Here is a 14873-nt window from a genome sequence, read left to right as displayed (position 1 = left end):
AGTGTTGCCTGACAACTTTCGTTGGAACCCGAGAGGCAGTTCCCAGAAGCATGAGTGTGTGTGTGTGATTTTATGTGTGTGTGTGTGCGTGAGTGGGTGAGTGTGTGTGTGTGGCAGAGATGGGGTTCAGGACAGACAGGGGATGCCTACTCCAGTGGATTTTCTTTGATGACATTGTGTGAGTAACAACCCACCCACAGTTTCTCCATAGAGATCCGGGGCTAAGTGAATATCAGCTGCAAAGAACGGTGGGAAAATCACTATCACCAGTGATTGGCCCCTCAGCCACCTGAGCCAACGAGGCAGCTGGACTCTGGCTTTGCCAGAGCAGAGCTGCTGTCACCTGAAGCTATCTGGCCGGATCTTTGGAAGGCTGGATCCAGGAGGTATCCACAGAGGAGGGGTCTTGGGAGCTGGAAGACTGCGGGTTCCCAACAGGGTGACTTGGAGAGTCTTCAGTCAGTTCAGTTCAGTCTCTCAGTCGGGTCCCACTCTTTGCGACCCCATGGACTGCAGCATGCCAGGCCTCCCTGTCCATCACCAACTCTGGCTCAAATTCTGTCCTTTCTGAAAATGTGCAAGCCCATCACTGACCAGGACGCTAAACCAAGTGTAAAGTGGGAGGTCTCTCATTGGCCAAAGGACAAAGAGAGGGGATTACAGTACCCCAGGGAGGTGGCGGAGGGGGGTCCCAGCCCACCTTACTGGGGACGGGGAAGATTCCCTTCTCCTTTCCCCCAAGGTGAGGCATTTTCCGGTGGCCTCTCCGGGCTGAGAACCAGGGCCCACCTATTAGGATAAAGGGTAGGATGGACAGGTCTTCACAGGTGTTCAAAGAGAAACATTCTGCACAGAACTTGGGAGTGGAATCTGGTTGGTGGGGGAGTGGGGAGGGCAGGGCCGGTGGGAGGGCGCTGGGTGGGGCACAGAGGGGAGGAATGGGAGAGGCTGACCAGAGGGGACAGACTTCCGGGTCTGAGATGAGTAAATCTGGGCTCTAAGAGTACGGGGACTTCAACTCATCAGACTGCTGTATGCTGGGGATTCGTAAGAGGGTAGATCTCATGTTCTCACTGCACAAAAAATATTAAAACTGATTAAAACAATAAGTGTGTAAAGCGACTGTTAACTTATTGGGGTGCTCATTTCACAATGTATATGTACATTAAATTATCACATTATGCACATTTTTAAAAATCACATTTACACCTTAAATATACACGGTTTTTATTTGTCGCTGTTGAGTCGCTTGGTCGTGTCCAACTCTTCAGGACCCCATGGACTGTAGCCCGCCAGGCTCCTCTGTCCATGGGATTCTCCAGGCAAGAATATTGGAGTGGGTTGCCATTTCCTTCTCCAGGGGATCTTCCCGACCCAGCGATCGAACCTGAGTCTCCTGCGTTGGCAGGCGGGTTCTTTTCCACTGAGCCCCCAGGGAAGCCCAGTGAAGCTGGGGGAAGAACCAGAGGGAAACCTTCCAAAGGTGTGTCTATCTGCAGGCTTGCCTGTGTAGGTGTGGAGGCACACATCTCAGGGGGAGCTGTTTCTCCTCAGTGAAGTGAGGCCGCCGCTGGTGTGCGGACCGTGACCGAGTGAGAGAGAGAGACCGAGTCCCAGGGCGTCCCCGACGCACGTGAGGCGCTTCAGAGAGGCGACTTTCCCTCAGACGTTTTAAATTATTACGATGTTTTAAAGAATATAACCTTTTTTTTTTTTTTAACTTTTGAGCCACACAGCATGTGGGATCCTAGTTTCCCAACTGGGCATCAAACCCACAGCCCCTGCAGTGGAAGCTCAGAGTTCTAACCACTGAGCCAGCAGGGAAGTCCCCAAAGGACATCACTTCAGAGAGGCAACAAGATTTCCCTCAGACAACTTTAATTAACCTGATGCACACGTTATTTAAAAGAGACACCACCCCTTCCCTCAGACAACTTTGACATCACCCTCCCTGACCTTGACGTACTTTCTGAGGGTCCCCGGCCCCATGGAGACCCTGCAGTCCAGCTGCTGGGAGGAAGTGAAGGGCGGGCTCCCAAGTCTCAGCCCCCGGGGAGCCCAGCCCCCCGAGAGGTGGGGAGCAGGGAGCCTGGGGAGCCAGAGCAGAGTGGGGAGGGGGAGGATGAAGGGGGAAGAGAAAGGCCAGTCCCAGGGCCCCACCTCAGCCCCCTGGACACAGAGCAGCGTCCTCCCTGGGCAGAGGGGACGTCATCCTGTCACGGTCCAGAACCAGCACTCTCCCCAGAATCACCGTCCTTAGGGTGTGTGTGTGTGTGTGTGTGTGTGTGTGTGTGTGTGTGTGTGTGTGTGTGCACGCGCCCATGAGTGCATCAAGTCAAGTGACGGTCACGAGCCTTCAAAACCCAGCTTGAGATTCATGTTGGTGTTTGACAAAAAACAACAAAATTCTGTAAAGCAATTATCCTTCAATTAAAAAATAAATAAATTAAAAAAAAAAACACCCAGCTTAAGGAAAAAAACTACAAAATCCCATATGTCGGAAGCCCAGTCAGGGAGCGCGCTGAGCCAGTCTCAGGAAGGAGGCCCCTCGCCCTCTCCCCTGTACCCCTGTGGCTTCTCTCTGGACTTCGGCCCCCGGCCCTGCTCCCAAGCTCTCCCAGCAGTGGGGACACGATGGTCTGAACCGGGACTCCAGCCCAGCAGCTCCCAACTGTGAGCCCTGAACCCCGAGTGTGGGTCTAGGCAGGGCACTTGCAACCTGGAGGAGCAGGAACAAGATGCTGGCCCTCCAGGTGGGGACCGCACATCGGGAGCGGGGGCCCTGAGCCGGGCGGGACGGCCATGACTCCGCGGTGTTTCTTTCCACAGCCGAGTTTCCTCTGGAAACGGGGTGCGGTGTTGGAAGGCTCCGCTCATCCGTCTGTCTAAACGCGGGTGTCTCTGGTCAGAAGCTCAGAGGACAAGTTGGCGTAGATGGGCTGACCCTGCGGCTCTGCAACGTCCCTCCGACGTTCCTCCAACCAGAGCACGGCGCCGACCAAGCCGAGCAGGAAGGGCACCTTCAGGAATGCCAGGAGCATGTAGTGGGTCCTGGGAGGGGGTGGGCAGAGCAATCAGAGCCCCGGGCCCCTCCATGTCCACCCCCCAGAACTCGGACACTGGGGAGCCTTGCGGGGAGCAAAGCCTGTGACGCTGGGCTCGGCAGCCCCATCCCCCAGGGACCTGCTTAATGGCTCAGTCCCGAGGGCCCTAGGAATAGCTCAGCTTTGTGGCCTTGCTCTGTATCATGCTCACTTCCCTCTCCAATTTCACCTTTGTCTGAGTGCATCTCAGCCCAGGAGATGCGCCTGCAGGTCACCCACGGCAGGCTGGCTCTGTGTGTTCACGGCTCCCACGGCCGCCAGCTCCAGGCTGCTAAACCACCCTCCCTGAAGCCTAGAGGTTTGTGTCTCCCTCGGCATCCACTAGGTCGTCCGTGCTGTTTTGTTGATTGGGCAGAGGACCCGCGAGCTCCTCTCCAGCAGGGATGCTCACAGAGGAGGAGTCTGCAGAGCAGACATCTGGCTGGGGCTCCAACGGGAAGATAGAGGATGAGGAGGGGCCTGGGCGGAGGGGCACGGAGGGTGGGCCAGGGTCCTTGGCGCTGACCGAGGTGGGCTCCAGGGTCAGGTGACTGACTGCATGAGGGTCGACAGCCCCACAGGAGAGGCCCCAGGTCGGGGCAGGAGAAAGGACCACAGCTACTCACCTGCTGTGGGGGCGGGAGGACGCGGCTGGACGGCTGGTGTTCCTCGTCCTGGAGGCCTGGCTTCCTAGTACGGTCAGAGCAGCTTCCCCTACACACGGGCGAAGTCGGCCCAGGTCATCAGCACAGACCCGGGGTGCCTGCTCCCCTCGCAGTGCCCCACCGCGCTCAGCCCTCTCAGGAGACCCGCTTCCCCTGGTCCAGGGGGCTTCCTCTCTAGCTGCAGTCCCTCTGGTTTCTCCCCTTTCTGCCAAGTCATCTGAACCACAGTACACAGTCATCTCCCGCCCCCACCCCACCATCATTTCCAGGTGTGGCCAAAAGGAGTAAAATTAAACATGTCAATCCCAGTCTCCCAGTTCGGCCCATCCTCCACGTGTAAAGATAGCTAGTGGGAAGCCGCTGGGTAGCACCGGGAGCTCGGCTGGGTACTCTGTGATGACCTAGAGGGGTGGGATCAGGGGGTGATGGGAAGGAGGTTCAGAAGGGAGGGGATACTTGTATGCATACGGTTGATTTACTTCACTGTACAGAAGAAACCAATGCAACATTATAAAGCAACTATCCTCCAGTTTTAAAAAAGAAAAAGAATGTATATATATATATATTAATATATGACTAACCCTATATGAATCCCTTTGCTGTATAGTGGAAATTAACACAGCATTGTAAATCAACTATGGAGTTTGATCCCTGGGTTGGGAAGATCCCCTGGAGGAGGGCACGGCTACCCACTGCCATATTCTTGCCTGGTGAATCCCATGGGCAGAGGAGCCTGGCGGGCTACAGTCCATGGGGTTGCAGAGTCGGGCATGACTGAATAACTAACGCTTCCACAAATCAACTGTACATCAAAAAAATAAATTTTTAAGATGAAAAAAAAAATTTTACATTCCTATTAAAAAAGAATTCAAAAGAAAATGAAATAAAAGTAAGCACTGCATTTTATTCTGGGGAGAGAGAAAAATCACACCGCAAGTGGAACTTTTTGGTTGAAGGTGGTGGGAACCCCTGGTCCTTTCTGCTCAAACAGTGCCTGAGCAAAGACAGCTCAAGGACAGACGTTCTGGAAACAGGGCGTCTAGTTACTGGGGCGGAAATGAGCAAGGGGGATTCCAGAACGCTGGTGGATAAGAGGACCCCTTCCGGTGAAATAGTGAACAGTGACAGTGATGAAGGAGATATACATCTCGTTAAGAGAAACTATGGAGATGATTTATGTGAGCAGCCCGGTCTCCAGCGAGCAGAGGCCCCAGAGCACCCTGGGTTGGCCGGGGTCCTGGGGTTCAGCGCTGGGACGCACTGGGTTACCCCAGATGTCCCTCTGTGCCCTTCTGCATAATGACAGGTTCCGGGTGTGACGACCGGAGGTTGGCCACTTCCTAGAGTGATGCTCTGGGACATCACCGCAGGGGCCTCGGAGAGACCTCGGGGATGCGGTGGGCAGCCGGGCTGGGAAGTGATGCTTTGCCTTGGTCTCTCCCGCTTCCTCCCCATCCGTCTGTCCCTTGCTCTCGCTCACGCTCGCTCTCAGACACCCCGACCTTTCTCTCCTGCCCTCGGGGAGGGGTGGGGAGGGGACATCAGTCTTCCAGTCCTGAGCACCAGGGCCCCATAGTGGAGACAAGAAAGCTCTTACTTGGACCAACAGTCACTTTAATTTGCGCCCCCAGGTCGGTTCCAGGCCTCTCAATCCCGCACCAGTAAGTGTCTGCGTCGTCCTGCCTGAGCTCCTGCAAGGTCACTGTGAACGAGCGGTTTCTCTGGTCGTCCCTGATGGACACGCGGTCTCCGTTCTCTTCTCGCCCCGATCCCTGGGTTTGCACGAGGATCCGGCATGAAGCCCACCACGCCCCCCGACACCACCACTTCTTATGGCTCTCCCACTTGGAGTCGTATCGACACTTCACACTCACCGACTCCCGCTCCTGGCCCCGCACGGACTCTGGGCCTCGGATGGACAAACAGCCTGGAAAACAGAGTCCAGAATCCAGCTCCTGCCTCTCCGAGCTGGACCAGACTGATGTCCGAGATTGCACCAGCGTCCCCGGCCTTCCCCGAAACCCCCAGCTGATGCCTCAAGTCCACCTTCTCCTCCGTCCTTCTCCTCCCCACCAGCTGCCTTGGTCTCCTCGGTCCCCGTGTCCCTACACCTGCTCACCGCATCTGCTTTTCTGGCACTTTCTTTCCGTGTCCTCTCAACACTGTTCTCAACTGGTTCCTCCTCTTCTCCAATTACTCGGTCCCCAAGGCCTCTACGGATTCTCTTCTCTCTCTTTCTCTTTAAATCTTGGTGTAAACAGTGGTGCTGTGTTGGTAAATACCTAACAACCCGTCCTCGGGGGTTAAAAACAATCTCCGGTTTGGAGTGCTTTCCAAATTCTGGCGTGTAAATATCCCCACCACGGCTGACTTCAGGCTATCCACGTGACGTCACTGGGCACCAAGGTGGGAAGAGGTGTCCCCAGTCTGAGCCAGCTCTCCCGAGGAGGAGCCAGGGTCCCCCCTCCAGCCTTTATCTCATCTCACTGTATTACGCCCCCAAAGAGTGACTCTCCATTCCTATGGTTTCTTGTCTACATGATGATGATTCCCAAGTCCGTATTTGTAGCCCCAGTTCTCCCCTTGGCCCCAGCCTGACTGTGCGCGTGCTAAGTCACTTCAGTCGTGTCCAACTCTTTGCGACCCCACAGACTGTAGTCTGCCAGGCTCCTCTGTCCATGAGATTCTCCAGACAAGAATACTGGAGTGGGTTGCCATGCCCTCCTCCAGGGGATCGTCCCAACCCAAGGATGGGAGCTACATCTCTTAGGTCTCCTATATTGCAGGCAGATTCTTTACCACTCGTGCCTGCTGGGAAGCCCTGGCCCCAGTCTACCACTTACAAATACACACTGGATGTCTCTTTCCCAGAGTCAATAGTTACAGAGATATGACGCTTTTGAGGGGAGCTGGGTCGCACAGCTTTGGGGATCTCAGTTCCCCAACCAGGGACTGAACCTGGACCACAGTAGTGAAAGCTCAGAGTCCCAGTGCCTGGACCACAAGGGACGTCCCGACAGTCACAGAACTGAATACATCGCTTCTTCCATCTGGACTCACTCTCCTTCAACACTTCCTCTCTCTCGTAGAGAGTTGGCATGGATGAACCAGCAAGGGTCTGCTGGGAGTGTAACTAGGTATTCTGCTTTTCCGTGGACTGAATGGTTAAACTCACTGTGTTCAGATACACAGATACTTTATCCTGGGCCAGGACCATTTTTGCATTGACCACGGGGCAATACGCCAAGAGAAGCTCACAGGAAGCCTCTCTTGACCATCTCATGGCCCCAGAGCGCCAGGGCCAGGGCGCGGGCTGGGGTCTGTGCAAGACGGAGGGAGTCAGGTCCGTTGCCCCAGGTGTCACCTCTCACACCTCGGACCTTCTCCCTGAAACTATTTTAGTTACTTGGGGTTTGCACTTATGGCAGCAGAATAACTCCCTCCCAACATGCTCACGTCCTGGGCTTCCCCTGTGGTTCTGTGGCAAAGAATCTGCCTGCAGTGCAGGCGATATCAGTGACGCGAGTTCGATTCCTGGGCCAGGAAGATTCCCTGGAGAAGGAAATGGCAACCCACTTCAATAATCTTGCCTGGAAAATCCCATGGACAGAGGAACCTGTTGGGCTACAGTCCATGGGGTCCCAAAGAGTCAGATACAACTGAGCGACTAAGCACAGATCCTAATTCCCAAGAATTCACAGATGTGACTGAAATAAGGCTCTCAAGACGGCAAGCTTATCCTGGGTTATCCAGCTGGGTCCAATGTAATCACAAGGGTCCTTAAAAGTGAAAGCAGAAGGGACTTCCCGGGCGGCCCAGTGGTCAGGACTCCACACTTCCACTGCAGCCCTGGGTTCAATTCCTGGTCAGGGAACACAGATTCCCACAAGCCATGTGGTCAAAAAAGAAAAAAAGCGAAAGAGCTGAAGGAGAGCTAGTATCAGCATCAGAGATTTGAAGGCAGAGAAAGGGCTCTCGAGCCAAGGAATGTGGGTGGCTTCTGGAAACTGGGAAAGGTGAGCAGACAGCTCTTCTGTAGGGCATCTAGGAGGGATGAAACCTTGCTGACTCCCCAAGTGTAAGCCAGTGAGACCACTTTGGACTTCTGACCTTCAGAACTGTAAGAAAATAAAGTTGTGTCATTTCAAGCCCGAGGCTTGTGGTAATGTGTTACAGCAGCCACAGTGAAATGGAGCAGAACCCTATGGTGCCTGCCCCCCATGTCCTCTGCCTGCCTTTCCTCTGTGGAAAAACTGTAGCCCATGAACAAGTTTCATTAGAGAAGTGAAAACAGGCAGAAGCCAAGAAAAACAGTCAGAAGAGACCAAACGATAGCAATGCCGTCCTTAAGCATAGTCGGAGACCTTTAGTTCCGTCCCAAGGGCTATAGATAGTATTCTGAGCCCTGCTCTCTGAGCAATCTTACAGAGATGAGCCCCTCGCCAGGTGGAAAAGTGAATTACAGATGACCAGATTATAGCCGTGACATAAGCTACCACAATTCCAAGAACTGGCCTCAGGGAAATGGGAACAAGCCCACCCTGGAACTGAAGACTAACTGTACTTAAAATAATACGATGACGCTGGTCAGACCGCTGATGACCAACTTCAGGATGACTGTCGGAGCTGATTGTGCTGTTTCTGCCTGGAGCCCCCGCAGTCTGTAAAACTCTGGCATCTTGACTGTCAGTGGGAGGGGAGACAGCCTTTCGACAGGCGTCCGTGCCCAGCACCCACCCCGCCCTGTTGCTGGCATCCAGCTAAAGCAAACGTCCCACCAACCTGCTGTCTTTAACGGCTTTTGAGCAGCGAGCAGTCTGACCCTGCTTTCGATTATGATAAGAAAGGAGTGTGGATTTCAATCAGCAGAACTAATGCTGCTCTCCTCAAACCAGCACCGCCACGAGCACATCTAACTGGAGACCCTGGCATCCTCACTGCCCTGTTCCCTCCCTCCCCCTCCACAACTAACGGGTAACCAATTAGACAACTCTCCCTCAAAAATGGGGGCTTCCCTGGTGGCTCAGTGGGAAAGAATCTGCCTGCCAATGCAGGAGACTCAGGTTTGATCCCTGGGCCAGGAAGACCACTGGAGAAGAAATTGGCAACCCACTCCAGTAGTCTTGCCTGGGAAATCCCATTGACAGAGGAGCCTGGCGGGCTACAATTCATAGGGTCGCAAAGAGTCAGATAGGATTGAATGACTGAGCATAGCACACCTCAAAAATGCTTGTCCAGATGATTGTCTTGTTTCCTCTGCCATCAAGGTCCACGGGGACAGCCTGACATGCTAGAAAGAACCTGAGCTCTGGACACAGAAAGACCTGTCGGCCACAGAGTAGTTGGGAAACTTTAAGTTGCTTCCTCTCTGAGCCTTGCTGCTGTATTTGCAAACTGGCTAGCTACTTTCCACCTTGCAGGTTCTTCTTGGGGATGTGTGTAACCCTCAGCATTCAGGAGTTGCCCCATCAGCGGTAGCCCAGCCACACCCCTGCTCTGCTGCCTGGGTCACAGCAGCAGCACGCCGCGGGGTTCCCCAGCCCCCACTGCACCCCTCCTCCTGTCTCCTCTGCACATCGCCACGGGAGTTTTGTACCAAAATTGTCCCCAGATCGTCCTCAATGACACTTGCCACAAGCACTTAAAATCTTTGAGGACCTCTCCCGCAGCCACTTCCCACTGCCTTGGAATGATGTTAGATGCCTGAGTTTGCTCTACTTAAAATGGATAAGTGAAGACCTAATGTACAGCACAATGAACTCTGCTCCACGTTGCTGGCAGCCTGGACGGGAGGAGAGTTTGGGGCAGAATGGATCCATTGTGTGTACGGCTGAGTACGTACGGCTGAGTCCCTTCTCGGTTCACGTGAAACTGTCACAACACGGTCAACCTGCTCTGCTCCAATACAAAATGAAGTTTTTGAAAAATGTCTTAGTTTGGTAGTTAGTTCTTTTACAATCCTGATCCAGTTCTCTGTCCAGTGTGACTTCCTGCGGCTCCCCGCCTCCCACGCTGCCCACCCCCACTTTCCTCTTTCCCTGACTCAGACGCTGCCTCCCAAGCGGCTGTGTCACTGCCCTTCTCCTTCCTTCCAGCTAGAAACCCCTGCTCCCAGCCCTGCCTGTCTCCTGGTCATTCTCCAGGTCTCCTTCAAAGTTCCGCCTTCTCTGCAGCCTTCCTCCCCTTCCCCCCACTGCTCCACAGCCCTTTACAGGAACCTGAATGCTGCACTAGTGTCTTATCATCCTCAGCAGTCTTTCTCTCTGCCTCCCTTGCTAGGATGCTCTGTTTCAAGGAGCAGAGATCTTGTGTTTGTTTTTTCTCTCTCTTCCCCTGTGACTTACACACTGTCTGGATCCTGGTTGGGACCCTTGAAGTATATGATTTATGTTGAAAAGAAGCTAGTTGTTATGATCTCAGACAGAGTCATCCAAGTCTAGGATCAATTATAGTTTCCACACCAATGAGAAATGAAGTAAGGGAGCTAGCTGCATTGCTAACCTAACAGTGAACACTGGAAACAAATCCAAATGCCACCTGTGGGAGACTGGGCTAATAGATTGTGATCTGTCCGACGCATGGTTAGAAGAAAAAGACAGGGACTTTGCTGGTGGTCCAGTGGCTGATTCCCACTCCCAATGCAGGTGACCCAGGTTCGATCCTGGGTCAGGGAACTAGATCCCACATGCTGCAGCTAATACCCAGTGCAACCAAATAACTAAATACGTGTCAAGAGAAAAGACAAATCATAATGATGGGAAAGATGTCCCAGACATATTACCATTAGGTTAAAACAAGTTGCCTGACAGAGTGTGTGTGATTTCTCTTCCTTAGTTTTTCGATAGCACATGCTTAGGGGAAAATAAGTGGTTTGGGTTGAATTTGAGGATTTTGAGGGGAAATTTCACTTTCTAAGTCACACATTTCTATTTTGTCAAAATCTTCAAAAATTTAATTAACTGATGAAACAACAGCTTTTTTTCATTAAAAAGGAGTCAATTGGAAGAATTGCTAAAAAGACAGGAATTGATGTAAATTAAAATCTAATGTAAGAGTCAGCAGAAAGAGTCATGTTTTTGCCCCTTAAAAATAAATAAGCTATAGTAGGAAGCAAAAGCACAATCAAAACATATTCTATCTGCCGGTGATCATAAACAGCTAAAAACAGGTGTGGGTACTTGGAAACAGAAATGCCATCCACCCCAGCCTTGGTAATTTAACAGAATGGTCAAGCACTCATAATGTCATGGGGCTTGGTTTTTAAAAATACATGGGGGTTTTTTACAAACAGAGATTATGATGGATGATAAACTGTTCATTAGACCTGTGTATTTTCAAGAGATTTTTGTCTTTGCTGTTTTTAGTTTTTGCTTTTTGGCCGTACCACTGCAGTTTGCACGATCTTAGTTCCTGACCAGGGATTGAACCCCGGGGTCCCAGCAGTGAAAGCGAGAAGTCCCAACTACCGAACCTCCAGGGAATTGCCCCAAGAATTGGTCTGAAGGAAGAGAGAAAAATGATACGACACTGCTGACCTGGGAGCAGAACTCTGGAAAACATAACTGATGGGTTTTAAAAGCCTAAGCCTGTTTGGGGCTTCCCTGATGGTTCAGATGGTAAATAATCTGCCTGCAATGCGGGGGACCCAGGTTTGATCTGTGCGTCTATCACGAAGATCCCCAGGAGAAGGGAAAGGCTACCCAATCTGGTATTCTTGCCTGGAGAACTTCATGGAAGAGGAGACTGGCTGTTTGAATTTCAATTTTTTTTTTTTTTTTTGCTTTCATGAATTTTAGATATAAACTTTCTTTTTCATGTCAATCATTCAGGGAAGTTTGCCCTCTGTGCAAAATTCTTGGGTGAATGGTCTTGTCTCAAAATCGAGAGCATGGTTAATCTCCACATCTAGGCTGATAGCGAGTAACAAATGACTCATAAAAATGAGGCAAATTCACCCAAGAGGGGCTCAGAGCAGAGGTCCCAGGGAACGTGTGTTGTGCAGTGGTGTTTGTGCAGTTGTCTTAGTTTGCACTTATAGGGCCGGGGGTCTGGGCTGGTGTTCCCCAGACATCATGGCAGCCCAAGCTAAGAGAAACAGTTTCTAGGGTGCAGATCTGGGCCCCTGGTTATTCTTGCAACACTTTGCTCTTTGGGGAACAGGGATCTCTTCTTCCATTCTTGGGGTTGTTGGGGGTCTGGTAACCAAGCAGATGAATGTCCAACCAGAAGCTGGGTCATTGTGACTTTACCATGGCCACCTCTCTCCTGCCTTTCACAGAGGAAACCCAGGGTGGCTGATGGTGTCTAGAGGTGAAAACTTGACCGGCTGGCTTCTTTTTTTCATCCTTGACTAACTTCATGCCCAAGTTCATTCAGAATTGAAGAGGAGGGACCCATCCGCTCTCTCAAGGCCAACCCTCCCCACAAGTCACCGATCAGCCTGTGTGAGTGTGTGTGTGGCTGTGCAAGTGTGTGGTTATTCTGTGTCCCTGTGAGTGAATATATATGTGTGTCTGTGTGTCTAAACAAGTGTGTGTGTATTATGAGAGTGTGAGAATATAGACATGAACTGGCATGTGATTCCATAGGTATGTGTGTTCAACTCCGTCGGGTGAGTGTATTGTGTACATGCGTCTAAGAGCATGTGATCCCAACACGGTCAACCCACACCCTTCTCCTTGGCCTCCCGGTGAGCTGGACGTTGAGGTTAAGAGAGGGAGGAGATGGAGGGGTGGTCTTGGAACTCAGATGGAAAGCTGGAGCCCAGGGGGAGATGCAGACATTCTGAGCAGCCATCCTTTGGGGGTCTGGGTCACCTGGGGTCGCTGTTAGTGAACACGGCCATCACAGACAAGCTAGTCCCACAACCCGTCCACAGGTATCATCAGAAGGCTTCTTCAGCATCAGTACCATCAACAGTGGCAGTGAGAATTCAGGGACGCCCATCTGAATAGTAGAGTCCTACACCTCTAGAGCTGGAAAGGACTCAAGGACTCCCATCCCCGCGGAAATCCAACAAGGGACCGGGACTCAGTTCTCTGGACTCCTTGGCCATGCTCTTTCCTGCGGCCCCTCTACGGAGTGGTCTGTGAGTGTCACAGGGTCAGTCCCCAGGCCTGGGGAGAGAGGACCGTGTGACCCACACCTACTGCCTACATTGTGCAAGCTTCCACGCTGTTTCCTGGATGCTAGGGCAGTGGTTTTCCATAGAAGAGAAGCCCCTCTCATCACCCAGCAGTTCCCTCTTTGAAAGCCTCTGTTCCTGGGCAGGGTATACCAGGCCCTTCAGAGTCCTGTCTGTGGCGCTCCCAGCTTCAGTTCCAACCAGACACCCCAAGGCTCTCTGAGAATTCAGAGCGCCCTCTGCACGAACCCAGCATCCTTTCTCAAGCCTCCAACCCTTGGCATGCAGTTCCCTTTCTGAGGAACACTGGTCCCTCTTCTCCACGTGGAGAGCTGATCCTCCCATTCTCCCAGGCTCATCAGATGGACGGTTGCCACGAGCCTTTTCTGTTAGGCTCATGGGAACTTAGTTCTCTGACCAGAGATTGAACCCAGGCCCTCAGCAGTGACATTGCAGAGTCCTAACCACTGGACCACCAGGGAACTCCCAGCTCCTCTTTTTAAAGGTCGTTCCTATTTCTCTTTTCCCTTCCTCAGAGCCAGATGCCTGTCTGGTACAAGGAGGATTCCAGTGAGATTTTGTCGGATGAATTAACAAAGTCATCTCTCATTTCCCCAAGATATTCTTCCTTGTACCTGGGACAAGGGCTTCCCAGGTGGCACAGTGGTAAAGAACCCACCTGCCAAGGCAGGAGATGCAAGAGATGTGGATTCGAATCCTGGGTCGGGAAGATCCTCTGGAGGAGGGCATGGCAACCCACTCCAGTATTCTTGCCTGGAGAATCCCATGGACAGAGGAGCCTGGTGGGATAGTCCATGGGGTAGCAAAGAGCTGGACACGACTTAGCGACTTAGCACACACACATATCTGGGACAGACCCTCCACCCCCTCGCCCCCTGCAGCGCCCCAGCCCGCTCACCTGGGATGCTGAGAAGCAGCAGAGCTGGGGGCAGCCACATGGTCCTGCCTCCGGGCTTCCTCTCCCCGCTGACTTACAAACTGGGAAGCACGTCCAGGTGCCAGCTGACGCTCAGAGCTCTGAGCACAGGCAGGCTGGAGCCCTCGGCCCGTCCAGACCGCCTTTACGTTTCTTATTCGCTTCCTTTTATGGAGTGAGTGTTTCCTGCTTTTAATTATTCAGCATAAGCAGTGCTGTTTCTTGGCAGGGCTGGGTCACAGGGTATGAGACCTGCACTAGGTCAGAAAGAGGAAGCTGGGGAGCTGTGCAGGGGAGACGGGGGCCTGTGTCTGCCGAAGGGTCAGAGGAGCGGGTTTCTGACCTACCAGGCCTTGGGTGGGTGTCAGCTCCAGAAATGATTCTCCATGACAGCAGTGGGTCCCAGCAGCAGGAAACTCTGCAACTCGCGGGCCAGGTGTCCGTGCTGGGCACACCTGCTGATGCCTCTGTCCAGGTGTTACAGCCAAGCGCGTGAATGTGCCGGCTGTGAAATGAGACAAACCCAGGCTCTAACCCCATGAGCACCACATACGAGCCGTGTAACTGTGGACAACTTACTTAATCTTTCTGAGCCTCAGTGTTTATATCTGTAAAATGGACTGATAAGAGCCCTTATGAGAATTTAATGAGGAAATGTACGAGAAGTTCCAAAAACAGAGTTCTGGGGTGTGGTTAGCAAAGTGCGTCCTTATTAATGCCCTGGGCAAGACCCCAGACACCAGATGAAGAGCAGGACTAAAATAAGCCCAGGATAGGGGCTTCCCTGGCGGTCCAGGGGTTAAGACTCGGTGCTCCCACTGCAGGGGGCTTGGGTTCCATCCCTGCTCCGGGAACTAAGGTCCTGCATGCCACAGGGTGTAGCCAAAAAAGAGAAAAGTCCAGGGGGCTGAGAAGAAGCCAGTGGACTGGGTTTCCTCACTAATAATAGGACAAAATCTAATCTCAACCAGACTGCATTTAATTCAGATCACAATATATGTATAACCCAGGAGTAAAACTCTTCAAGAGCAGTTCTGGGAGGCGGGTGAGGGTGTTTCTTCCCC

At 52.5% G+C, this 14873-nt stretch overlaps 1 protein-coding gene across 3 annotated transcripts; it reads right to left on the bottom strand.

Annotated features, from left to right (window-relative positions):
- Window positions 1-1861: 1861 nt before the first annotated feature.
- LOC122695565 (CMRF35-like molecule 7) lies at window positions 1862-13953 on the bottom strand. Of its 3 annotated transcripts, XM_043905624.1 has the most exons (5): window positions 13792-13953; window positions 5623-5675; window positions 5346-5520; window positions 3710-3797; window positions 1862-3051 (listed from the first exon to the last, which is right to left on the bottom strand). In XM_043905624.1, the coding sequence occupies exons 1-5, from the start codon at window positions 13829-13831 to the stop codon at window positions 2886-2888; spliced, it is 522 nt and encodes a 173-aa protein (XP_043761559.1). In that variant the 5' UTR covers window positions 13832-13953; the 3' UTR covers window positions 1862-2885. The 3 variants fall into 3 exon arrangements, with proteins under 3 accessions (XP_043761559.1, XP_043761557.1, XP_043761558.1); XM_043905622.1 differs by having other exon boundaries at window positions 5346-5675; XM_043905623.1 differs by having other exon boundaries at window positions 2885-3020; window positions 5346-5675.
- Window positions 13954-14873: the final 920 nt, after the last annotated feature.

This window comes from Cervus elaphus, chromosome 5, assembly GCF_910594005.1.
Source record: "Cervus elaphus chromosome 5, mCerEla1.1, whole genome shotgun sequence".
NCBI classification, from domain to species: Eukaryota; Metazoa; Chordata; class Mammalia; order Artiodactyla; family Cervidae; genus Cervus; species Cervus elaphus.
The sequence above is the reverse complement of the archived record's forward strand: the minus strand, read 5'-3'. Positions and strand labels throughout refer to the sequence as shown.